General features: G+C 32.0%; 1 protein-coding gene across 26 annotated transcripts in view; it reads left to right on the top strand.

Annotated features, from left to right (window-relative positions):
* The window catches only part of LOC127707479 (polycystin family receptor for egg jelly-like), a 97,784-nt gene that overhangs the window by 66,192 nt on the left and 4,355 nt on the right, over positions 1 to 27,237 (top strand). For 25 of the 26 annotated variants that reach the window (XR_007984937.1, XM_052212025.1, XM_052212044.1 and 22 more), the window contains 13 exons: positions 424 to 671; positions 3,422 to 3,679; positions 3,889 to 4,339; positions 4,729 to 4,895; positions 9,506 to 9,739; positions 10,082 to 10,252; positions 14,997 to 15,157; positions 15,572 to 16,301; positions 17,006 to 17,126; positions 19,896 to 20,134; positions 21,712 to 21,886; positions 22,069 to 23,295; positions 26,935 to 27,067. Coding sequence is in view for 25 of the 26 variants with exons in the window: in XM_052212025.1 (XP_052067985.1) it covers positions 424 to 671; positions 3,422 to 3,679; positions 3,889 to 4,339; positions 4,729 to 4,895; positions 9,506 to 9,739; positions 10,082 to 10,252; positions 14,997 to 15,157; positions 15,572 to 16,301; positions 17,006 to 17,126; positions 19,896 to 20,134; positions 21,712 to 21,886; positions 22,069 to 23,295; positions 26,935 to 27,067 (4,315 nt within the window). In the remaining variant the exon portion in view is untranslated. Of the gene's footprint in view, positions 1 to 423; positions 672 to 3,421; positions 4,340 to 4,728; positions 4,896 to 9,505; positions 9,740 to 10,081; positions 10,253 to 14,996; positions 15,158 to 15,571; positions 16,302 to 17,005; positions 17,127 to 19,895; positions 20,135 to 21,711; positions 21,887 to 22,068; positions 23,296 to 26,934; positions 27,068 to 27,237 lie in introns of those variants that run through there. The other variant, XM_052212046.1, reaches the window with a different exon arrangement.

Raw genomic sequence — 27,237 nt, 5'->3', positions numbered from 1 at the left:
AACTCTAAAACATATAAATGAACCAAAAACAAAAAACATATAAGACTAACAAAGACCAGAGTTTCCTAATTTCGTACAGGCGCTAAAATGCAGCGGGATTAAACATGTTTTGTGAGATCTCAACCCTCCTCCTATACCTCTAGCCAATGTGGAATAAACAAACACAGCAATACGCACAGTAAAATTCGGTTTAAAAGAAGTCCGAGTCCGATTTTAGAATAGATAACAGAAGAAACTTAGCAAAATGACAATTATCAACCTAAATTAACAAAGGACTACTAGCAGTTACTTACATACCAGTTTGAACTGAGAGGCCGTTTAAAAAGGTCGTTTGGTCGTCTGTTGATTTCATTTATTTTTAACGTTAGATTGCAATCTTGTCCATGTTGTAGTAAAGTGAATTGGAATCAATTATATTTTCAGCTATTATGACATTGTTGTCTGCTATTGTTGGAGTAACACTGACATCAACTTTTTCGGAAAAGAGTTTGCCATTGATATCTGCAACAACTGCTGACGCAAGAAAACAAGTAGATTTTTTTGCAAACATGTACGGAGATGATGCTTACAAAACAATGGAAGATGGTGAATTAACACCCGAGGAGCGCACTGGACTATATCTATTGAGGGCGAGAATTTCACACGCCGAGTTTGAGGGGAAACAAATATTGGTATTAATTTGTTTTTTAAATATACATCATGAGAAGCAATTATGTTTCGTATTCAAAGAAAAAAATACAGATACATTTACACAATAAAACAATAGCTTTTAATCACGGTTATTATATATACTATGAATTGTTGAAGTCCTGAACATAGATTCTTATTGACTTCATGTTTAACTAATGCTTACATAATTACGGTGTGTGTGACGATTTCTGAATTCTCATATTAAGGTTAACGGTTGCGACTTCCAAAGTTTAAATTCGTGGTCTCTAGAATGTACATTGAAATTTATTCAAAGTCATATGGATCGAGTTTCTGGTTATTATAATGTTAAGGAAGTGATTGAACTAATGCATACATATATATTAAACTAAGTCCTCTGAGCACGTTTTTTTTACATTTATTATGAAACAATATCATATAATCGACAAATAAATATTTCACTCATTTTCGAGCCTTTGTGCCGAAGTTTATCGATCTTTACATATTGATAAACATTCCACATAGAATCATGGAGCATGTAAAAAATAAGTGAGATGATAGAGCGACGTATTTTCTTTTAATTTTTCACGCGTACCCACTTGCTTATTAAATTTGTCATACCAATTATTGAATTGGTGTATTGATTTTTTTTTTGTGTCAGAATCTTTTTTCCACGTTTATTAATTTTCTTTTATCACTGTTTTTTTTTTCCTTTGTACTTACGCTGTGTGGTTGTCGAATTTCTGACGAAAGGTGTCGTGGCTAAGGTCACTGGATACTGAAAAGAATTTGTCGGCGAATAGGACAACGGGAAGACTTTAATTCAATAGCAGTTCATTTCTAAAGATTAGGACAAAAAAGCATAATATTTTAACAGAAAAACTATGTACACATATTTTATAGTAAAACTGGGCCATTCTAGTATATGAAACATATTCAGCTTTTTTGATAAATTTGAAGAGACATATGACTTTAAAGTCGATATCACACACATACACTTTCAATTCGAACAAAACTATATCACATTTTCTGATATATATTTTAATGTTTTAAAAGGAAATTACTAGTAAATAATTCAAAATACAGAAAAAATCAAAGGGACAACCAAAAACTGTTTGTTGAAGAAAGCTAGAAAACACCTTGAAAAAAGACAAACTAAAAAAAAAGCATCATCCATAAGACTCTCCACAGAAAACAAAACTTTGACCAAATCGAAAAGTACCAAAACTTCGTGGTGGACTCTTATGCTGTAGAATGTAGTTCCTGCTCAGTAAGTGGCAGCCAACCTCCGGTGATACGTCACATTCAATGATTTCGAAAATCAAAGAAAAGAGGACGGAATTACTTGTACAAGTGATTATGATACTGATTATCTGTGAAACATATATAATTCATAAGTAAATTTAATGATGTCCGGAAAAACTTTTCAGAATTGACATCAACTTTACAATTAAGAAGACTTGGTTCAGTACATACCTAGAAACCTTTATGACAATCGATAACTATAACCTGAGTCATCAAAATTGTGGTATTGTTACGAAGGTTTCATGACAGAGGTAAACATAAAAAAAAAGAATTGATATGGTATATGTTTCGAATTTTAAAGTGTGCGATCATAAATTAATCAAGGCAACAGTATTTTACCCATATTCAAATCTCGTAGCTGGATTAAGAAGATACAAATTCAGCTAACAAACCAAAAACTGATTGAATCACATCAACTCCAAAAGGAGCGATCCCGGGTGCGTCGACAGGGTAACAATCTCCAGCTATCCATGCCTTAAACCGGTATAAAATCTTAATCTAATTTGTTTGTTTACGAAACTCGAAAAATTTAAAATGAAATTGCTACCGCTTTATTATGTAGATGATGCAATACTATGATAACAATTTTACTTTTCCAATTGTTAACTATTTCATGTTCACTCACATTATGTAGACTTCAAACACAGAAGAGGGACAGTCAAACTCATAGATCGAAAATAAACTGACAACGCCATGGCTAAAATATAAAAAGACAAACAGACAAATAATAGTACACAAGACACAACATAGAAAACTAAAGACTAAGCAACACGAACTCCACCAAAAACTTGGGGTGATCTCAGGTGCTCCGGAAGGGTAAGCAGATCCTGCTCCACATGTGGCCCCAGTCGTTTGCTCATGTTATTACAAATCCGGTAAATAGTCTAAATCGTTAGGTCACATTCGTGGTGAAAAAGAAAGTGGATTGTAATTCCGACATAAGGAACATATCCGATATTATCTGTGAAACGGTTATTCCATAACGGTCACAGGGTGTGCTCCTTACACAAAAACTTCTTAAACAGAATAATGAAGAAGAACATTAGAAATCGGACACTACATAAGTGTAATGACACAATGATCTCTAAAACTCATCAAAGATACCAGGCTTATAATGTTGTACGCCAGACGTACGTTAAGTCTACAGAAGACCCATCAGTTGCGCTCGAATCAAAACAGTTGGAAAGACAAATCGTAAAATTACCGATTGTGCCCTATTCGCAGATTCGACATTTTGACTTAGTATGGATTATCATGGCAGAAAATGCATGCATAGCAGGAGACGCTTACCCATTCAACGCACCAGGTCTCGCTCCTTTTTGAATTCTTGCGATTCCCTCAGTTTTTTTACCTTGATTTGTATCTTCTTAATGGATTTATGAGATTGAACATCGGTGACCTATTGTTGCCTCAAATTTTATTAAATAGGTTTGATGTAATAAGTAATTATTTTGGTCAATATTTTCAGGCATCACTAACAGATACATCAATCGACGCAACGTTGCAAGTGATCAATGACCAAGGATTGAATATGATATGTAAAGGCTGTAAAACAACCTTCAAAACAAAACATGTAAATCTTTACATATTTAAAGCAACACTTCAAGAGAGAGGTGGAAGATACAAATGGGATATTCAAGCCTTTAATGAAGTACCCAATGGTATACTCCAGATTTCGACAATTCCTATGAGACTAGGTGATATGAATGACATAACTTCACTTGGAGTAAGAATACTTAATCTTAACAATTTCCAAATTATTTTTTTATGACAATTGTTTTAAACGCGTTTATCTATTTGGAGTGCTAGTATGCCAAACAACTGAAAATAGCGCTTTTAGTACTGTGTTTATTATTAAACAATTATCATGATTATGTATTTTGGTAAATTGCATGTCAAGTACCAAATATTAATGTATTTTATTTTGTATTGTAGATTGCTAATTTCCCGCAAAATGTGTATATAGCCGGTAGAACAGACACAGCTTTAGTTACGTCAAACGTCCATAAATTGTTTTTAAAAGATAAAAATAAAGAAAATTTTATTCCAACCAAGGTTGCAATTAACCAAACTACTCAAGCTTTGCAATTTTCTCAGAATTTACCTGTCTACACGGAAGGGGATGCTTCTTATCTCTTTTATCACTCTTTTTTCTATCGTGACAATGGGGACTACGTTTGTGTGTCAGTCCATCCAGTACAGGACGTTCCAAATTGTGTTACGTCATATGACGTATATGTCAAATTCGATTCCCAGCCAACTCACTTAAATTATGACGCCAAAGGAAGAACATCACCTGACAATGACAGAATGATATGCTTCCCACCTCAATTGTTTTCTTCTACGGGTGAGATGCATGTTGCCCTTCATGCAAACAGTAAAGTGGGTAAGACATAAGGACAAACATAAATCGTATTATCTATAGAAATTGAGTTAGATGCTTTAACGGTAAAAGAGCTTAAATAAGTGAAACCATTTAATCGTGATGCTACACATGTATTAAGTTGACTTTAAATAGTATTATATAACTAACACATAGTTTAAAGGTTAAAAGAGCATACTGTTGCCCCGAGAAAACAATGTTTTTTCGAGGGGTAACAATCTACTCTATCACCGTCTAAGATATGTGTAATTCAATGTATTATACTGAATGTTCTGTTACCATTGTCTTTTAAATTTTAAATTGAAAGTAAAGGTTCATGACGTCATATGTAACAACGTCATTAAATGAATAACAAAAGAGAAGCAAGATGTATTGTTTTCTTCTGTTGACAGTTTTTGGATCCCTTGGTTATGTTTGGAAGCCAATCACCGGAAGATATGCCAATGGGTCATACAACATATCAGCACCAGCATTGATGCCGTATAATTTGCACATAGTGACGTCAAATTGTAAAGAGTGGGATCCCAAAAGAAAATCATGGGATTCAATCAACTGTGAGGTAATCAATCTAATATCTTTAAATGATTTTTACTGTAACCATAGGATTTAAATGTAGGGATATACTGAAATTACTTAAATCTGGGTTTTTGTCTTTTTTTCGGTGATTGATATTTTTGAAAAAAAACATATACTCGCGACAAGAAAGAGAAATACACATTTTAAGGATTTACAATACTGTTCAGGGCTTCCTAAGGAAAAGTTTCTATTAATGAGTCAGTTTCGACTGTAAAACAAATGTAGTAATATTAAGACTAATTGTAAATATTTCAAAAATTATTAAATGTATATTGATATAAACGAATAAGAATAGACGATATTTGAATTTTGAATTCACAAACATTAAGAAATTGAGAATACAAAAAGCAAATATACACAAAAAAAATCATACTAATATAGTAAGTTAGTGGACATTTATTGAAATTTTACAAATTCATGAATGTCGTTCTAGGTGTAGTATTTGCAAGCATCAAAAATGCCTCTACTGTATATGACTTCTAAGGTCCATTTCATTTTTTTTTTCTATGTTGGTACATCATAATAATTAATCTGTTTACAAGGTCTAAGTTTAAAATGTGCATTTATTAATTTAACGACAATAATGTAATTTTTACTTTCCAGTTAAATATTAGACCAAAGTTTGTTTTTTCTTTGTTTCATTCGCTTGTTGTAGGATTTTTGTGGTCTGTATAAAAAAGTTTACAAAATTCTATACTAAAGTGGTGTCTGTTAAATAAGATAATTGAACAAAATAGATTTTAGTGTTACAATACGACGTAAAACTGTATTTTACACATATGTATGCGTTTTTATTTTTGTGTGTTTTTTAGTTAGCTAATACGTTTTAAAGGTTTGACTGAATATCAATGGCATAAAATAATAGACACAATATACTTGGGAACAATTAAGTCCTTAGGTCGAACGACAACTGACAATATCATGACTAAAATGAAAACAACGAACAGACAAAAAACAGTCTACACCACACCACACACAAAAATAAAGGTGAGAACCTGTCGTGCTGCTCATAACAGTACACATTTGATGATAAGGTGTATTTAGTGATGTCAAGGAAAATGAACGAAATTATGGCGAAAACCTTTGCAATATTTGTAAAGGGATGACTTCAACTTGACCATTAGTAACGCTCTGTTCAATAACTTCAATGTAAACACCATCCTCTATTAAAGGAAAAATAGGTAGAAGATGCAAAGGTAGCAATCGAACATAATAAGTTAAAGTAAAACAGAAAACCCAAGGGTCAAAAGACAATAGGAACATGATGACGTCCGTACATCATTATATAGAACCGGAACAGAGTATTTGGGATATCTGGGAGATACATGTATATTCCATATGCAGGTGCTGATTTTTGCTATATAGCAGTAGGAGGTTCACAAATGGAAAGCTGAGATCATATATTTTCTCGTAAAGTATAATACTCAACTGGTCATTATAGTTAAAGGCTAGATGTTGGTCAAGATATGAAAAAGACTGAGCTCCATCTGTAGTACAGTACTTGCAACCTTAGGCGTTACTATTTAAGTGATCAATCAGCGGTCATCGATCAGCCACCGATCAGTCAAGTTCGCGTCAAACTCACGTCACCAATCCGTCAGACTTATGTTAAAAATATTTGACTGATCGGACGGATCGGACGGATCGGACCGATCTACCTTTCTGACGGATTGAACTCTACTACGTCACATGATGAACTTATACAAATTATGGAATCTTAGTTTCGTTTCATTAATTAAATGGCGCCATGGAAAATACGAAACTTTCATGTACAAAAGCTCAACATATTTTTTAATAATTATTTAGAAAAGGTTTAAGAATTTGAAAAGAAAAGAAATATGCAGATACAACGTAATTTAAATATTATAATAAAAGAATGGTGATTTTCGTTTTTATTTAGGTTATATATTTAAAGCCGAAAAGTGCTAAAACGTTGTTTATCGCGATTGTTATTTTTTCTATTTTCCAAAAATGCTCTGGAAAATGAAATGAAATGATCATTTGTTACAAATTTCGGTGTATTATTTTCAATATTTTAAAGTATTTTTGTCCGTATATTATCTTAAAATTCTTATAAAAAAATTATCGGGATTTAAAATAATTTATTACAAATAACATTGCTGGGTTTGTTTATAAAAAGAAGAAATATTGGTAATTTTTTAATGTTTAAACAATGTAAATGACGTTTAGTATCTTTCCCCCGATATTTATTTAATTTTATGAAAAACAACCCATTATGATGCAAAAAAAGTAAAATAAATCCAATGGTGGTCAATAATTTCCATTAAATTGCAGAAATGATTGCATTCTTATTTAACAAAAACAAAAGTTTATGAATATTTATCCTTAAGTTATTCACACTTCATACAAAATTACTTATCTAAAGTCATTTATAATGACTGATTGCAATTGACATTGCATTATTTCTGATATAGAAGAAGAAACATTTGCATTTTTAAGCAATGTGTACAAAAATTATGTATTTTTTCTCTGACATTCAGTATAATTTATAAAAAACAACTAATCCTGATGTACAAAAATTACTTAAATCAAATGTGGTTCATAATTTCTATCAAAATAAAGAAATAATTGCATTCATATTCAACACAAACAAAAGTTTTTGTATTATTTCCTTATATTATTAAAATTTTCATAAAAAAATCTTATCTTGATGCCTTTAAAAGAAATAGTTACAAAAGACATTGCATTATTTTTTATCAAAAGAAGAAAAAATTGGTAAGTTTTAACAATGCGAACAACATTTTAGTATATTTTTTCTGATATTCTTTTAATTTAAAAAAAAAAACTACCAATCCTAAACTATAAAAAGTCTAAAAATCCAATAGCAGTCAATAATTTCCATTAAAATGAAGAAATGATTGCATTCTTATTCAACAAAAACAAAAGTTTATGCATATTTATCCTTGAACTATTCACATTCTATACAAACATACTTATCTGAAGGCATTTATTGCAAAACAACGAATCCTGATGTACAAAAAGTACTAAAATTAAATGGCGGTTCATAATTTCTATCAAAATAAAGAAATGTTTCCATTCATATTCAACACAAACAAAAGTTTAAGTATTTTTTTCCTTATATTATCAAAATTCTTATAAAAAAATCTTATCATGAGGCCTTTGAAATAACTAGTTACAAATAACATTGCATTATTTTTTATCAAAAGAAGAATAATTGGCTAGTGTTAACAATGCGAACAACATTTTAGTATATTTTCTCTGATATTCTTTTATTTTTTTTAAAAAAAAATATCAATCCCAAACTATAAAAAGTACAAAAATCCAATGGCAGTCAATAATTTCCATTAAAATGAAGAAATGATTGCATTCTTATTCAACAAAAAAAAAAGTTTATGAATATTTATCCTTAAGTTATTCACACTTCATACAAAATTACTTATCTAAAGTCATTTATAATGACTGATTGCAATTGACATTGCATTATTTCTGATATAGAAGAAGAAATATTTGCACATTTAATTAACACGTTCAAAAATGATGTATCTTTTCCCTGAAATTCAGTATAATTTATGAAAAACAACCAATCCGCATGTACAAAAAGTACTGAAATCAAATGGCGGTTCATAATTTCTATTAAAATAAAGAAATGTTTCCATTCATATTCAACACAAACAAAAGTTTAAGTATTTTTTTCCTTACATTATCAAAATTCTTATAAAAAATCTTATCATGAGGCCTTTGAAATAACTAGTTACAAATAACATTGCATTATTTTTTATCAAAAGAAGAAAAATTGGTAATTTTAAACAATGCGAACAACATTTTAGTATATTTTCTCTGATATTCTTTTAATTTTATGAAAAGCAACAAATTCTCAACTTTACAAAGTACAAAAATCGAATGGCGGTCAATAATTTCCACTAAAATAAAGGGTGATTGCATTTTTATTCAAAACAAACAAAAGTTTATGCATATTTATCCTTCAACTATTCACATTTTATACAAACATACTTATCTAAAGGCATTTATAATGACTGATTGCAATTGACGTTGCATTTTTTCTGATATCAAAGAAGAAATATTTACATTATTAACCAATGTGTACAAAAATTTAGTATCTTTTCCATGAAATTCAGCATATCTTATGAAAAACAACCAATCCTCATGTACAAAAAGTACTGAAATCAAATGGCGGTTCATAATTTCTATCAAAATAAAGAAAAGTTTCCATTCATATTCAACACAAAGTTTAAGTATTTTTTTCCTTACATTATCAAAATTCTTATAAAAAATCTTATCATGAGGCCTTTGAAATAACTAGTTACAAATAACATTGCATTATTTTTTATCAAAAGAAGAGAAAATGGGAATTTTAAACAATGCGAACAACATTTTAGTGTCTTTTCTTTAACATTCAGATAAAATAACACAAGATATAAAATCTATGTAATAATTTTATTTAAAAAATTTACTTAAGTTTTCACTTTAAAAGTTCGTGTAGTCTTAATAAACTGCAATAGCAAGGAGCCAGCTAAAAAATGTAACGGATTAATTAGAGCAATGCAATTTTAATATGTGATATTGATATAACTTTGTGTTGGTTATTTTCAGATGGATTGGTTTCCAAGGCAACATATCATAGAATGTACATGTCGTCCAGCTTTTGGTTTAACATTTGGTAACACTTTTTATGTGGCGCCAAATAGAATCGACTTCTCCACAGTTTTCTTACGTTTTGATATAACCAATCAAGGCCCTGTGATCGGGACTCTTATAACGATATTAGTGATTTACGTACTACTACTAATTTGGGCGAGACATCAAGATAAGAGAGATATTGCAAGGGTAAAATTCTTTTCACTGACTTATTTTTTTTAGTGTTAATCTATTGAAAAACATAAATCTTTTTAAAAGTATCAAAACTAAATGCATTAAAGAACAAACACCTGTGTCTTTTTATGCTTTTAAGTTAAGTTTTTCGTTAACCTTTTACAAAAATTGACTGTAGGAAAACACAGTGAAGAATCAATGTGCACGGAATATTTTAGAAATATTTTGATCATGTTGTCTATCCTTCAGTATGAATTTAAAATTATTTTAAGTCTTCAGTGATACAAATGATACAATCTAATTAACAATATCAAAAAATTGGAATGTTACTTAAATTTAAAAACAACTCTTTTTTAGTGGGGAGTTACACCATTAATTGACAACTTCGTGGACGACACATATTATTATCTTGTAACAGTTTATACAGGAATGAGAAGAGGGGCAGGTACCAGGTCCAGAATAGGCTTGATAGTTCATGGAAAAGATGGAGGTACAGGGATACGGGAATTATCTGATGGCGTCAGATCGGTAAGCCTGTATTCTTTTTTCTAAGTTCAAAAAAGTAAAATCTTCACACAACACATTTTTGTCATATAACTTTTTTTGTTTTGATAATGATTAAATGTAATTCAGTTTTCTTGATATCTAAGTTTATAGTACCCGAACACGACGGCTGCGATCTAGATCCTAATTTGTGAAGTGTTAATTTCGGTTCTTGAAAAGAAAACAAATACAATCATATGATATCTTAATCGGTATAATACTTTTCGTGAATTTCATATTTGTTACGTTTTTCAACATACAATCGGCATTCCCATGAAAACCAACTGTGCCCCTCTTCTTGCCGACTTGTTCCTGTATTCATAAGAGGCTGAGTTCATAAGAACTTTTTAGGAAGAAAGAAAACAAGTTAGCAGTATCCTTTAACTTTACTTTCCGCTATTTAGATGATGTTCTTTCACTAAATAATTCAAAAATTTGGTGACTATGTTGAACGCAAATATACCATCGAACTTGAGGTAAAGGATACAAAAAATACAGTTAAGCCTGCCTCATATCTTGACTTAAATCTAGAAATTGACAATGAGGGTCGGTTGAAAACAAAACTTTACCAAAATAGAGATGATTTCAGCTACCCAATTGTGAACTTTCCATTTCTGAGTAGCAACATTACAGCAGCGCCTGCATACGGAGTATATATCTACCAGTTGATACGATATTCCAGGGCTTGTATTTCCTGTCACGATTTCCTTGATAGAGGGTTGCTGCTCACAAGGAAGCTATTAAACCAAGAGTTCTAAGTGGTGAAGTTGAAATCATTCCTTCGTAAATTTTACGGACGCCATCACGAGTCGGTTGACCGTTATGTAATATCCGTTTCACAGGTGATAGCGGATATGTTCCAAATGTCGTAACTACAATCCCGTCCCCTTTTTCCCGAATGTGACCTACCGAATGAGACTTATTACCGGGTTTGTACTAACATGAGCAACACGACGGGTGCCACATGTGGAGTAGGATCTGCTGACCCTTCCGGAACACCTGAGATTACCCCAGTTTTTGGTGGGGTTCGTGTTGCTCAGTCTTTAGTTTTCTCTTTTGTGTTTTGTGTACTATTGTTTGTCTGTTTGTCTTTTTCTTTTTTATCCATGGCGTTGTCAGTTTATTTTCGACTAATGAGTTTGAATGTCCCTTTGGTATCTTTCGCCTCTCTCTTAGGTTCGTTTATTCGTTAGAGTTGAAATGAGGAGTTTCAGTCGTGGCTTATACAATTAGATAATTACAAGAGAGTATTTATTATCAGTTTATCTATAATCTGCCTCATAAACTTTTTTTTTAATATTAAAGGTTATAGTCCCTTTTTAGATTTGCATCAAGCTACAATTCAAAGTGCTAAGAATTAAATGATTCATTGAGGAATCATAAAATATTTTGACTATCCGACATATAGAAAGAGGAACCATGATGATTAATTAAACTATTAAGTGACTGTAACATTTGTAATTGTTGCAGTCCTGTTTTTGCGTTTTATATATGATTAAGTAATTAGTAAAATTTCAGTGTGTTACCTGTACTCAAACTGAACAATTGGTTATAATATTATACAACTACGGACCAAGACTGCACAAAAAACAAGACAAAGCATATACCAAGAGGGCCGTCAAAAATCATATCAAAAGTAAGAAGACGTGGTATAAACGCCAACTAGATCACTTTCATCAAGAGACCCAATGCCATAAAAGTTAACAAATCCAATACTGCAAAGCAAGCCATAAAGGTCCTCAACATGACAAATCTTAAGCAATTCAAACGAGAAAAATAACGGCCTGATATATGTAAAAATATATAAACGGAAAACAAATATGATAAACAGCAACAAACGACAAGCACTGAATTACAGGTTTCTGACAGACATAAACAGAATGTGGCGAGGTTAAACATGTTTGCCCGCGCCCAACCCTCCTTTAAAATATGACATTGGTGTAACATCACAACATAAGAAGAAACTAAAATAACCAGTTAAGAAAGGCTTGACTTGTCAGAGAGACACAGCATACCGGAGTACTCGCAGTTATTAATAACTAGTTCAAAGCCAATAACAACTAATGATAACAATCATGTATCCTAGACTTAAAGTCCGATAAAAACAGACAACCGACAAAAAGATAAACAACAATGTCAAAACACTACATATAAAAACCATAGCTGAGCAGTATTAACCCAACCAGATACCGTGATAAAATCAGCTGCTCCAATTATTGTTGCCATTTAATATCCGAATTGGTTTGAGTATAAAACACTTATATAGATTTTTATAAGGGCGAAATGAAATTACGTCAGGAATAAAGGTTGTCGTTTGTGATCTTGAGTTATGTTATAAGGCGTTGGTGATCATTATCGAAATTGATATTGTTGGTAATAGAATTTATAAACTGACTTAAATATTATAAATAAGAAGATGTGGTATGAGTGCCAATGAGACAACTCTCCGTCCAAGTCACAATGTGTAAAAAGTAAACAATTATTGGTCAAAGTAAGGCCTTCAACACGGGGTCTTGGTTATAAAGGGCCCCAAGATGATTAGTGTAAAACAATTCAAACAGGAAAATCAACGGTCTAATCTATATAAAAATTGAAAAACAAGAAACAATTATAACCACACCAACAAACGACAACCACTGAACAACAGGCTCCTGCCTTAGGACAGGTGCATACAAATGCAGCGGGTTTAAACGTTTAACAGGCGATCCCTTCACCCTAACTTGAATAGTAGTGTAACATTACAACATAAAAAGACACACTATAAAATATCAATTGAAATGGCTTAACTCGATCAAAAAGACATATAAACAAAAACAAGTAAACATACATGGAACGAATAAGTTTGATCTATGACACAATATAAATACAATATTAATAAAAATGATGTAGAACAATGTAAAAAGACAAATTTAACCTTATTCAAAAAGGTGTTAAATAAAGTAACGTACACAGGTAAATTTAAATATAATAATTTTGTTGTTCGGAGGACGGACATTTTTTTACAAAATAAATAAATTTGTTGTTCACAGTACGAGTACAGATAAATGTTCGATTAATAAGACCAAAATAAAATTACAGGTAAAGAACATTGTGTCATCTCAAAATCTTGCAAAATTTAGAGTTTAATGCCAAAATATCGGAATCTATTGAGGAATGTTGATTTTAAGTCTTGTGTGGAGGACTTCAAACTAGATTTTGTTACGAAAGTGATACTTTTCAATTGTCAACTTCCCATTTCCCAGCAGTAGTATACTATATGTGCGTAAATAAAGAAATAGGAAGATGTGGTATGACTGCCAATCTGTTTACACTATACAAACTTCATTGAAACGGATGTTCTACTTACAATAAAGTTTGAGAAGACAGAGTCATGAGGAAGAACGACTGAAATCGACACTACATAATTTTTACGGTCACCATCACCAATTTGTTGATCAATACGATCGTCTGTGTTTCAACTCATTAGCAACATGTTTTCGTGGTCTTAGATTGTAAGATACCAGAATATTATAATCTGTAAATTTACCGAGGGTTCAAAAATTGTAACATTGCAGTCATCCCTTTGTACGTCTGATCTGTTGATTAACCAAATGTGTTCTACTCCTGATTATGACATTTTGACGAGTGCGGATTTGCATGGCGATTGATGTACGCATAGCAGGAGACGCTTACCCTGTTCACGCACCTAATCTGGCTCTTTCAGGAGTTGATGCGAATCACACATATTTTACTTGTTACCTTGATATAAATGTTCGTAGCCTATAGGTAAGATCTGAACATAGGGGAACTTCTATTCCTTTAATTAACCGTCATCATTTGAAAATAACCAATTAAAATTATGCTTAATATTACAGTTTCACCGATTGTTGTATCATATTTTGCCAGAAATTTATATTCAACGTTTACAAAGCTATTCGCCTTCTTCCACTAAATTCCAAACTCGATGCAAGTATAGTTCTTGCCAATACAACTTATCGTCTTCTAATTTTTTTTTAAATGACAACACATTATGTTGATAACTCATTTTGAGACAATTTTAGCAAAAAAAAGTTCAAAATTTAAAGTCTTGGGATTTGATTTCGTTACTAACATCAAAAATCACAACTTGTATCAACGGGACGTTCAACGTTTATTATTGTGCAAATAGTTATTTCTTGTGAAATTTTCTTAAGTTATGATTTAATACATTGTTCACAACAATACAAATTCAGTGATTAGTCTTCTTCGGTTTAGTTCTCAACCTATACTCATTGTCAATTTCTAGATTAAAGTAAAGATCTATATGAAGCAGACTTAACTGTATCTGTGGTATCATTTATTTCAAGTTCGATAGGATAGATGCGTTCAAAAAGGACACCGACCATTGGAATTGATCATGCCAATTTAAAAATGAAAATGATTTACCATTTGCAGAAAAATAAATAACTTTTTAAAACATCTTATCATCTTTTCAGGTTCTTAGAAAAATGTCACCAGGTGAAGGGCAAGAATTGTGTATAAATTGAAATTGCAATCTAACGGTTTCTCACTTGAAGAACCACTTTCTGTTTTCCCCATGTCACAGTTACATGAAATTGTAATATACATTAAAACAGAAATTATGTCCCTTTACGGACTCAATAGGCATTTTGAATTGTTATTACGGTTTTGCTGCGGAAATAAAGAAAGACAATTCCGTCGTTTCTCCATGTATCTTTGTTTTATATTCAGACATTTGATTTTTTTTCAGGAAATACCAGCTGCAAGTGTTGTACATTTCCTGATGTCAACTACATATCCGTTAGGAGACTTGAGCTATGTTTACATATGGCATGACAGTTCTGGTGAAGGCGAGTCTTCATCATGGTATTTAAACCGTGTTGATGTCGAAGACATTCAAAAGAGGGAAAGGTAGTGTGATTTTTAAAATCAAGGTAGTTTATATTAATAAACTGCATTTATTTAAGTTCAGATAATCGATATTGTATCGTTTTTTTATCTTCAATGTGGGATTTTTATGGGCGTAAAGGGCGCATCAAGGAAAATGTTGTACAATTTAGTTTCTTTATATGACGTTTCCTTAAAATAATGCGTGTCGTCTAACAAACACTCGGAAATCTATTTCAAAACCTCCTAATTCAACAAATATGAATAATCTGGTACTTTGTTTTGCAAAAAATATGCATCAGAAAAATACCTTTTATATGATTTATTGTAAGATAAATTATCTCGGTAATTTAATGAATACGGTTATTTTTCATTCAAATTTGTAAATAAGTAAATATACTGTATGAATTCCATTGAACTTTGATATGTACATTTCAGGTTTATTTTCCTATGTGGTAAATGGCTATGCTTAGATACAGTTGATAGCAGTGTAGATGCCGTCCTACCAGTTTGTGGGAAAGAAAATGTCACGACGTTCTCAAATATGTTTTACCTAAATATAAAAGAAAACTTAGCTGATAACCATATGTGGATTTCAATATTCTTCCGGCCGACAAGCAGCCATTATACAAGATGCCAGAGACTAACCTGTTTCCTGTTATTTATTGTTTTAACAATGGTAGGAAACGCAATATATTTTCGCGACGAAGACGAGTATTCAAATGGAGGATCAGATATTCGTGTTGGGCCCTTTTCATTCTCATTGAAAGGAATTTACATTGCATTTATATCAGCATTAATTTCAACACCTACCACCGTATTAGTAATTTTGATGTTCAATAAAAGTAAACACAGGAAAAACACTACAAAAGATTATTCACGAAGATATAGAATACCGGTATTGGATTGTTGGTTTGATAGATTAATGACAGATAGTCATAAGTTAGAGAAAGCTCTCGTTTCAAAGGGACTTTTCAAGACTGAAAGTACTAATTTCCCATATTGGTTTCAATATATAGCATGGCTTTTGGCACTTGCAGGTATAGGAGCATGTTCCGTCTTCTTGACTCTTTACAGCGTCGAATGGGGGGAAAAGAAGTCCGAAAAATGGCTGGTACAGTTTTTCTTGTCTTTCTGTAGCTCGATTTGTTTACTGGATCCATTGAAAGTAAGTAACACATAGTTTCACAAATTTTGAAATGCATTTCATTGTTGGAACCAATTTATTAGATGGATTATCAGTTAAAAGTAGACGGATTTGGATGTTCAATTTGTGTTTTGTTCTCTTCAACGTTCTATATTTTTTGATTTTCGACATTTGTGGTCAAGGAACGTGGTAATGTTTTTTTTTTCAAATATTTTTCGACAGTTTGATATATATTTCGGCCTCGAGCAACATTAAGAAAACATCCGCATGTGTTGCAGTAAAATTGTAACCGTTTTATTACAACCAATGGGTCGATACCTCTGCTGGTGGACTGTTAGTCCCCGAGAGTACCACCAGCCCAGTAGCCAGTACGTTTGTAATGGAATGAAAATATTGAAATTGTTTGATTGAAATTTGCTGCTTTGAAAGGTATTTTAACTTAAAGAATAGATCTCCCTCATATCAGCCTCTGATTAATTGTCCGGATTTGAATATATTTTAGGTATTTTACTTTGATCAGCTCTTCAACATTTGTATTAGCTTTTAAATTTTCAATTATTTTGGCCTCAAGCATCCCTGACGAGACTTTACATGCCGAAATCCGCACCTGATGCAGTAAAATTGGTATCGTTTACGTTAATATGACCCGTTTCCATTCCCTGTCTACGTGCACTTTATTGAGAACTACTGGTTACATAGTTGATAACTTGTGTTTTATTGAATAGGTCATATTTATGTCTGCAATATTCGCAATGTTAGTAAAGCAAACCGACAAGTTCAGACCTACAGGACTGGAAAGGTCACTCATTCTCAAGAACTACAAGCACACTTTTGGGTACGAAAAAAGTAAGTGATTAATGTATGTGAGATGTTTTTGCATTATTTGTGAGCAATATAAACAATTAAAATGTAAAATTTTCTGTCATCACCATTGCCTACGTTTGGTACGTTAATGGGATTCTAAAATCGTGGATAAATTTGAATATAGCCTGTTAGATACTCTCTGCTTACAACTATTCAAAATGTTTTAGATTTGGGTCGATTTAGAAGTAGGCATAATGTATCGACATATACCTATTGTTCTAGACTTTTTGTTGATCTTTAATCGTTATATTTGTTATTAGAGAAAATGAGTTTCGAATTTTTTGCCTGAGACAAAACAATCTCTGAAGAATGAATGTAGGGCGTGGATGTATACGTCTTTCTAAAATGACTTGCCTTACATAAACCTCTTTTCACTGCTTTTTAACAAACGTTTTGCCCACTATACCAGGTTTCTCATTTACTTTGTAGGTTGCACATGTCAATCTGACATGAGTAATCTGACCTTGAACTCGTTTAATGTTTCATGATCAAATTTATTAAACTATAGATGGTCTAAAGAATTAATGGTGATATGATTGTGATATGATTTTTTCATGGTTCAATCATAAATGTTAAGTTTTCGTCTATAGGCAAGTTTCGCTATTATAAAGAAGAAAAGGTCAGCTGTATTTGCTGTTACAAAAAAGGAGAAGATACTTCGTGTGAATAACAAAAAAAATATAAGTACAAGACAATACAGGCAAAATAGAAAACACAATTGTCGCTGCAACAAGTGGATTATTTCGGTGGTCATCTGTACAGGTGTAATACCACCAAATCATAGTACGTCACATCCGGTTGCATACGAAAAAGGGTCGAAAAAAATATTCCCTTAAATTTGACAGTTGTAGGAAATTAATCCTACATTTCATTGCAGTAAAAAAAATCTGAATCATAAACATATATCTTGGGTGTTTCAAAGCACCCTTATTTTTTTATTTGGTGTTTCTATAGAATATTTTGGAAACTTGAGGTTACATGGTTACTTAAGCTTGTACACAGGAAAAAAAGGGGTGAAAATTTGATTGGTTAACTTCCAGTGATGGTTATTTTCTTACATGCAATAAAATGTTATGTGAAATTTTATCTATAGTACTGGACAGGATAAAATTTACTCATGCCAAGTATTTCTTTATTTGAAACAAAGATAAATTATGCACAATTTTTTGAAAAGTGCAAATTTAACAAAGATTTATAGGGGAAAATCAATGGTGGTATTACACCTACATGTGACCCTGATATTCAAAAAGGATCAAACTGGTCCGTCTGTTAATTCGAGTACTTAACCGATGATTACTTTCATAAATCTACAACGAAGAAACAAATCAATAAAACAAACTGAGGGAATCGCATGAATGACAAATTACAATACCGGATAATTCCGCTTTGTAAGCGTCTGCTATTATGAATGCATCACCCGCCATACAAAGCCACGAAGAGACAAAATGTCACAATCGGTAATAATACACAATCGATTAATTTAACAGATCCGACTTGAAACGTTCTAAGGTAAGACGACAACTTGACAATTTCGAACCCGTAGGTCATTTACTTTCTTGTAAGAAAAAACGAGAGATAAGAATTCAAAGGTGTAAATTAACACCCATGAGTAAAAAAACAACCAGACAATTCGAATCCTATCGAACAACATATGGTGAACTCAGATTGTTCTAAAGGGTCGACAGTTCCTGATTCACTAGTGAAAACAGCCGTGTTACTATTGTTAAAAATATTGATGAGTCTTATCCAGTTATTAGGTTTAATAACGGATTGGTAAATGTCTAGTATGTTAGTAAAGCTAGTAAGGTTTCTCATGAAAAAATAAACAACACTTTTACTGGTAGATAATCAGAGTAATCAAAGATACATATGTGATAGGAAACGTTAGCCCTGAAATATTTTTCAACTTGAAGACATTAACAGATAAAGCTGGACTTTTTAGCTTAAATAGTCATTCATGACATTGAGCATGGATCTTAATTCAAAGACAACTGAATGATACATGTTCCGGTTTGCAAATTTCACTTCATGATGCATGCATGGCTACGATACAGACTTTTACGTCTTATATAGGTTTATAAGGACAAGATGATCAATTAATCTAAACAAATTCCCACTTTCTCCATTTAACCGCCATGGAAAACATATCCTATTTCTCCGAAAATTGTGAAGCAATATTGTGACGTTGTCTTATTTGGTACTTGATATATTTCACAAAATGGATTTCTTGATAGCTATGCATACATGTTTGTATCCAAATTCAACGATATAAAAAATAAAAAAAAAACACTTATAAACCAGTTTTGAACTGAAACGATCATTTTGATCTGAACACCCCTTTAAAGACTGAACAACAGATTATTAAGTCAAGTTCAGTGTTTCAGTCAATTGTCAAACTTATTTACTTCGGTAAATTCAGTACTGTTCAGAATCTTGTAGTCAATAAAGATATAAACAGTCTATGTTCAGACTGTTCAGTATTTGTTAATTAAGTGTACAAAACAAAAACATTCTGAATTGTCTAAACAGCAACTGAACAGAACTGGATTGACTGCAAGTCATATGTCTGAACGGTTTTTGAATTTCAAACAACAAAATATCTGAAAATTATCTCAAACTCTTATCAAGTCTTATCGTTTTTAGTTTCAGACTTATAAGATTTTTTTAAAGATTAAAATGAATATTTAAGACTAAAATCTGTTTACTAGTGAAAGGAAAAATATTTATCTTAAAGTTAACATTGTATTGCAGACATACGACTGCCTGCGTCCCCACTCAACCATTCGTCAATGGAAAAAGCTCGCAACGAAAGGCAGAAAGAAATTAAAATGATGGAAAGTATCAAACAAGTCCTCATTACGTGTTTCTGTTTATGGATTATATATAGCATAAGCTACAGTTATAAAGATGACAGATCTTATAATTTTCATCAAAATATAGCCACCAAGCTACTGACTCCTCAAAATAAAACACTGCAGCAATTTGGCAAGGTAAGGTATGCTTCACGGTCAAATTACAAGAAAATTCCAAAAACGTTTATTGAGCAAGGTAAAACATTTAAACAAATCACAATACCTTGTTCAATAACCCTGGAAAGACAAATATGAACTATGACACATTCAAACTAGATATGCGAGTATTGGGTCCTTGACATATTTCCAAGTTTCAAATGATTTGGTGGATGCTTGCCAAAGTCATCGTCCGGAAATTAATTTTCTACTTTCAAGAGCAGAACTCTGGAAATTTTTTTGAAACGAAATATTGCGTGCATAGTTATAAAATAAGGATCTTCATTTTATATTTCATCCCATATATATTTGATAAAATAATTAATATCAATTGAATTAAATATTAAAAAAAAATACTCCAAATTAGACATTTTTACAATCAAAGAATGTGTGTGTCTCTTTACGTGTTATATCTTACAAACTAACTCTGATATTTCTAAATTCATTTGAATAACTGTGTGGTGTTGTAAGAAAACTAGACTAAGTGTCTCGATTTCTTTCTTTTTTAAAGTAATTAAAAGAAAATAAGTTATGTGATAACTCTATCAAATATAAATGCAATTAAGCTCATTTTTTAATTAAAAAACAGGAGCCAGGACATACATTTTTTTAAATGGAACTAATACAGGAACAAGTTTTAGCATGCTCTGGGAGAAAACATATTATCTCTATCTATATTTTCTATTTACATCATATAACAAGGATCTATGACAAACGTGACGATTTCCCGTCAACTTCCCATACTCTACAGAGACTTGCCCTCTTTCCTATCGTTTGGCGTTTACATATCTCATAACGCGCATGCGTGTTTACCTTATACTGGCTTTCTTTGACAATGGTGTGCTCCTGACGGAAAACAACTCCAGTAGGGTTATTAGGAAGAACGACTGGAATTATGTTTTACGGTCACCATCACGAACTGTTGTGTCTGCGTCTCAACTCACAAGAGCCCTGTTATTGCGGTCTGAGATCTTTATATGCAAGAGTTGCGTCTGATCTGTCAATTTACCAATGTAGTCCTGCTTCCTATTATGACAATCAAACTGAATGTAGATTGGCATGGCGGATGATGTATGGACTCATCTGGTCTCTCTCGGTTTGTAGTTTTTTCGAGTCCCTCAGGTTCTGTTTGTTTTTATCTAGATTTGTACATTCCAAAAGGATTTACGAGATTTGAACATCGATAAACTACTGTTGCTTTAAAGTGACCACTGACGTAATTTCTTAATAAGTATAGTTATATTGAGAACAATGATATCAACATGTAATATAAATATTTGGTTTATAAGAAGTTAGAGACAGATTTAAGGTTGGACGATATTGACTGAAGTGTGAGCAAACAATACGGGTTGTTCTTTTTTATGATTATGTCGTGTCTTAATGGTATAGTTTCTATAAAACGCTTGTCATTAGTATTCGTGAATATCAGTATAAATGCGGTAGCCACGATGCAAATATGAGTCTGATATTTTGTGTGATTTAAGTGTAATTACGGGGATCCCTTAAACAAATAAGTGCATAAATGAAGAAACACATGAATTAATATAATTTTTTTTTAGATAACGCACGTCAAGGATTATATGAAATGGCTGCAATATACAGCGTTTCCAGAGCTATATCCTGAAACTGATTATACTGGAGAACGTTTACATTGGAGACTTAGACAAAATTTTCATGATTTGACCAGTTTCAGAGTTGGACCACCACGACTGAGACAACTTCGGGTCACAGAATGTAAGGGCAATCCCTTTATCTTATTTTATTACGTTTATATGAAATTCAAATTACATTGGGACTTAAGGTGCGGTTATATTCATAAATTATAGTAACAAAATAAAAATTAAAAAAAGAATATTTAAACATTTTTGCTAGAAATAATCATTTTTAACAGATTGTTATTTTTTTTTTATTTGCAGCATCTGAAGTCCTTCCATTTTTTGGTAAAATTCGAACGAGACCAAAATACTACTTACCGATGGAAGAAGACAGAGATTTTTGTTTTGGTTGGGCTAGTGGTATATGTGACAAAGAAAGAGAGGCACGTTCATTTTCGTATGCTGGGTGGAAATTCACGAGTGCCGTTGATATATGGGGTATTCCCATACCTGGACATTATAGCACATACGGAGGTGGCGGATATATTACCGAACTAGCTGTAAACTTTGATTTTTCAAACAGAACTTTAAACGAATTAACAGACTATTTATGGATTGATAGAAATACACGAGCCGTTTATCTAGAGTTCAACTTATATGCACCGGATCTCAACCTATTCGCAAACAGCATGTTTTTAGCAGAATTTCCTGAGACAGGAGGAATAGTCACTTCGTATTCTATTTATCCATTCCGAATTTATTTTCACCTTGGTACGAATGGTATCTACACATTAATTTGTGAAATAATATTTTTATCAATTGTAATCGCTTTAACAGGCAAGGTCGTGTCAGGTGTTATGAAGAAGAGGAAAACTTTTTTCAAAAGTGTCTGGAACATTCTTGACTTTTCTTGCATATCCCTGAGTTTTGTGTGCATCTCAATGTATGCTGGGCGTCATATTCTTGCATCACAAACCATGGAAAAATTCAAGGAAGATCCGAAGCAATTTATAAATTTTCAGCATATTGCAATATGGGACTTGTTGTTTAATTTGCTGCATGCTACTTTGTTATCATTTTCAACATTGAGATTAGTCGGTATTCTAGGCTATGATAAACGAGTTGGTAAGATTTTCTTGGTTTTTAATAATTGTGCAAAGGATTTATTCTGGTCTGGTATTTTCATTCTTTACGTATTTCTGTGTTATGCCGCTCTAGGATATTTGCTCTTCGGAAAATATATTGAATCTTATTGTGATATATTTGAATCTATGGGAACATTATTCATCAGCATGATGGGAAAGAGCAAATTCACAGAATTAAATGCGAAGGATCCAATTATAGCACAATTTTATTTCTTTACTTTCATCCTGGTGACAGTATTCACACTGCTGACCATGTTTATGGCCATCCTTGGTGAGAGTATCAGTGCAGTACATACCATTACTAAACGAAGAATGGAGGAAGAATTGATTGAATCTTTGTGGAATAAATTTAAGAATCTGTTCGTAAGAAAGTCAGAACCTACGAAAAATTCCAAAAAGCAACGTAAGTGTTTTTTCATTAACAAAATAATGGCTTGTCTTTCTAGGAATATAATAACGAATTTTAAAAGTATAGGATATTAAAGTATGCAATTACAGAGGGCCCGCCGCATGTTAATAGGTAGATTGTGGTGCGATTTAAAAAAAAATATATGCCATTTAAATATCTGTGATGATTTTATTTATACCAACGGAAGGGATATATTTTTTATTGTCATTTAATTATAAGTAATATAGATTTTTTAGCTGACATAAAGTAAATATGTTCACTATACTTCACTAGATTATGTTACCTTAAACAACAACTTTTGATTATTTGATTTAACTATGTTGAATATCTATATATATATATATATATATACGAAATACATTTACACAGTTTTGGCTGCTGGATCCCAATTTATTTCATGTTAAGTAATTATGTCTGGTTGGTTGCTCTCACAGTTTTGCCAATACGACGGAACTCCATACAACTGTCTTACAAGCGGGAGGTTTAGCTAGCTACAAAACAATAATTAACCCACCATGTTTATCGGAAGTGTCTGTACCTAATCAGGAATATGAGGTTTTTTTTCCAGTCGTTCCGTTGGTTGTTATAGTTGATCGTTTGGTTTTGTCAATTTTTATTGACTTCCTGTTTTGAATTTACCTTGGGGTTCGGTATTTTTGTTATTACATTTTTTATTCACATCAAACTATCAAAAAGATACTAACATTATGTAAATTAAAGTAATATGGACTGAATAAAATGTTTAGAAGTTTGTATCATGCAGTTTTCTTGAATCGTGTCATCCCATTAAGTTTGACAAAAGTATGGGATTTACTTTAATCTTCGATATAAAAATATGAAGATGTGGTTTAATTACCAATGAGACAACTTTCCATAGACCCCGTAACGTAAAAGTTAGCGACTAGTATAGATCACCGTACAGACTTCAAGTTTTTTATATATTCAACTATCTGAATCGTCATTTTATTCTCTAAAACAGAGCCAAAACGATTTGGAGCGTTTTTAACAATGATTTTCAATGAAACATTTTTGTACATGTTATTCACGGAGATCACTTTTTTACCATGACCATCAACGTACCGTTTTTGTCTGCGACACTCATTCTAGAAGTGATGAATTATAATGCCATGTTTCATCCAGAACTTCAAAATAGAAATTTTGTACATATGTGGAGGGTGGTTTGTTGAACTAATCTCAATCATGATTTTTGTGTAAGTGTCACACTTTCTAGTAGAAGTGAATAATGATGCCAATTCATCGCTTAGCGCCAAGGATTTTAATTTGATAGAGCGGAAACGATTTGTAACGAAAGGATTGACGCACACACTCGTGGTCAGACAGACAAATGTATTACTATGCTGATATAGTCGAGCGTTTAACTTTATCAAGTTTTATGGTTTTCCATTTTTTCATTTACCTTGGAGTTCGGTATTCTTCATAATGCTTTTTTACTATAGGCCTCCCGACCACCGATTAATAGGACAATCGATATCCATAACATGGAGAAAACAAAACAAAACCATAGCCAAAAAATTAAGAAAAACGACGAAAAGACAAACAAGTACACAAACACAACAAGTACAATTAAAGACTATGAACACGAATCCCATAAAAAACAGGGTGAAAAAGTATAACCAAGATACCGAACTCCATGGCATATTCAAAAAGGGGAAGTCCATAAAATCTGTTAAAATCAAACGCTATCAATAAACGGAACTAGTGAAAACAACTGCCATATTCTTGACTTGATATAGGCATTTTACGCAGAAAATGGTGGGTTAAACCTAGTTTTATAGCTAGCTAAACCTCCCACTTGTACGACAGTTGATTATAGTCACGTTATAGTTACGTTATATTGAGAGAAAAAAAGAGTGATAACCAAAATAGACATAACAGGTTAATGTGACAATAATTCGGATACAGAAGCCAAAACTTTGTAAACATACATACATCACAGACATACAACACAACTAACTAAATAAATTAAACAAACATCTTTATTGATCTAACAAAGACGCCAACAAAAAAGGTGTAGTAGATAGTAAGTTTGACAATGATGTATGACGTAAAAAAAGTGTTGTCGTTGATAGTACATACCGTATATAGTATAGACTTTCTCAATAAAATGAAAATTAAGTAAATATAAATACAAGGGTAAGCAAAAAAGAAACAACCCTGTAAAACCTTTATGTCCAATCGCAAGGCAGGACCCACCTGGCCTAGGAATGCACAAAGTTAAAAAGTAAAACACCTGATGGCGGGATGCATAAATACCGAGTCACGTCAAAATTAACATAATGGCACGAAGACAAATAACGGGGAAACTAAAGTAAAATAAAAAGATCCACAGCTTTAGCAACTAGATCATCTGCGACATAGATATTCCAAAACAGTCTACCCCTTTTAGAGTCGGTACAACTTTCAAAGGGATTACTTCGACTTTACAGCTTGAAACCCTGGGTCAAAAGCTTCCTTGTAAGCAAGAAGTCTCTGTTAAGGAAACCGTGATAGAAAACTCAAGCCAGGGAATACCGTATCAACATGAGAGATATCTATTCCATATACAAGCAATGCTGGAATGTTGCTTCAGAAAAAATTGAAAGTTCATATTTGAAAAATGAATTCGGCTCTTTTGTCGGAGAGCTTAGTTCTCAACATCTCCTCATTGTCGATTTTTAGACGTGAGCCTAGATTTGAAGGTGAATTAGTTGTATTTGTGGTTCACTTCTATCAAGTTCCATTAGATAAATCAACATACTAGTAGTCACCAAACTTTGAGTTTTTTTAAGAGAGAGGAAATTATTTATAAAGCGGATCGTTAGGTTAAAGGATGATTCAAGGTTCTTATAGTTTTTCGTTAGAAGCTCCTATATGAAGAGTGTCTAATACTAATAAAAAGAAAAACAATCCGGCAAGAAGAGTACAGATGATTCAAATAGGATTGCCGAGTGTTTATTGAAAAATACGTCCTTGAAACGAAACAATGATAATGTTGTTATTTCAAAAAATCAACTATACTGATCAAATCAGTTTCAGAGAATATTTCAGTCCATTTTTTTTTACAATATTTAATTTGCTCCTGCCCAAACAAGATATGTGTATCTGCATTAGCCGTCTTTTTTATGGAATATATTTAGTTTAATTCTTTCAATCTAAGTTTACAATAAGGATACTAGTGTAAAGGGTAGAGAAGTCAACATTGTATGTATCTAACAGATATTTGACATATTTTAGTATCCACATCTTAATCACACATCCACTAGATTAGGTAGATTCGCAGTAACTATAAAACCCAACGGTTTGTATTATTGATATGAACTTTTTGCGATTAATCGATTATCTTTAAATTTTCCATTCAAATAACTTATGAAAAACGTGAGAGGAAATACCAATGGGCAATCAAATACCATACGCCGTAGATAAACAAGGAGGGTAATGACCAAAAGGAAAACTCCGAAAAAAACCCAAAATAAAACACATAACCGACACATCAAGCAACAAAAAACCTTGTCAAAACATAAGTATTGTATATTAGATAGAAATATTTTTTCTCGTATAACCAGGAAAACTTAAAAACGAGTATTTCACGAATAGGAAATAATATAATGTTTTAATTGTTTTAATTATTTGTAGCTTTTCAGAATACATCTATTGGTCTCCTGTACGACATAAGAAAGGCCTTTAATGATGATGATGATGATAAAAAGTTTCCACGAGTAACTACAAAATTCGAAAAGAGAGCAAAACGTATTTTTGATAACAATAAGTAAGCATGATTTTTTTTTTGTGTACACAATGAGTGCTTATTTCTTAAAGGAAGGAAATATTTTAAGAAAAAAATTTTATGTCTTGAATTTGACAAAACCGAAGTAATATAAAGTTTAACACAGCACAGATCTATCATTTAGTAATTTGTTAATATAAAGTATACTGTCT

Source organism: Mytilus californianus, unplaced genomic scaffold (genome assembly GCF_021869535.1).
Source record: "Mytilus californianus isolate M0D057914Y unplaced genomic scaffold, xbMytCali1.0.p SCAF_7, whole genome shotgun sequence".
In the NCBI taxonomy this organism is placed as follows: Eukaryota; Metazoa; Mollusca; class Bivalvia; order Mytilida; family Mytilidae; genus Mytilus; species Mytilus californianus.
The sequence above is the reverse complement of the archived record's forward strand: the minus strand, read 5'-3'. Positions and strand labels throughout refer to the sequence as shown.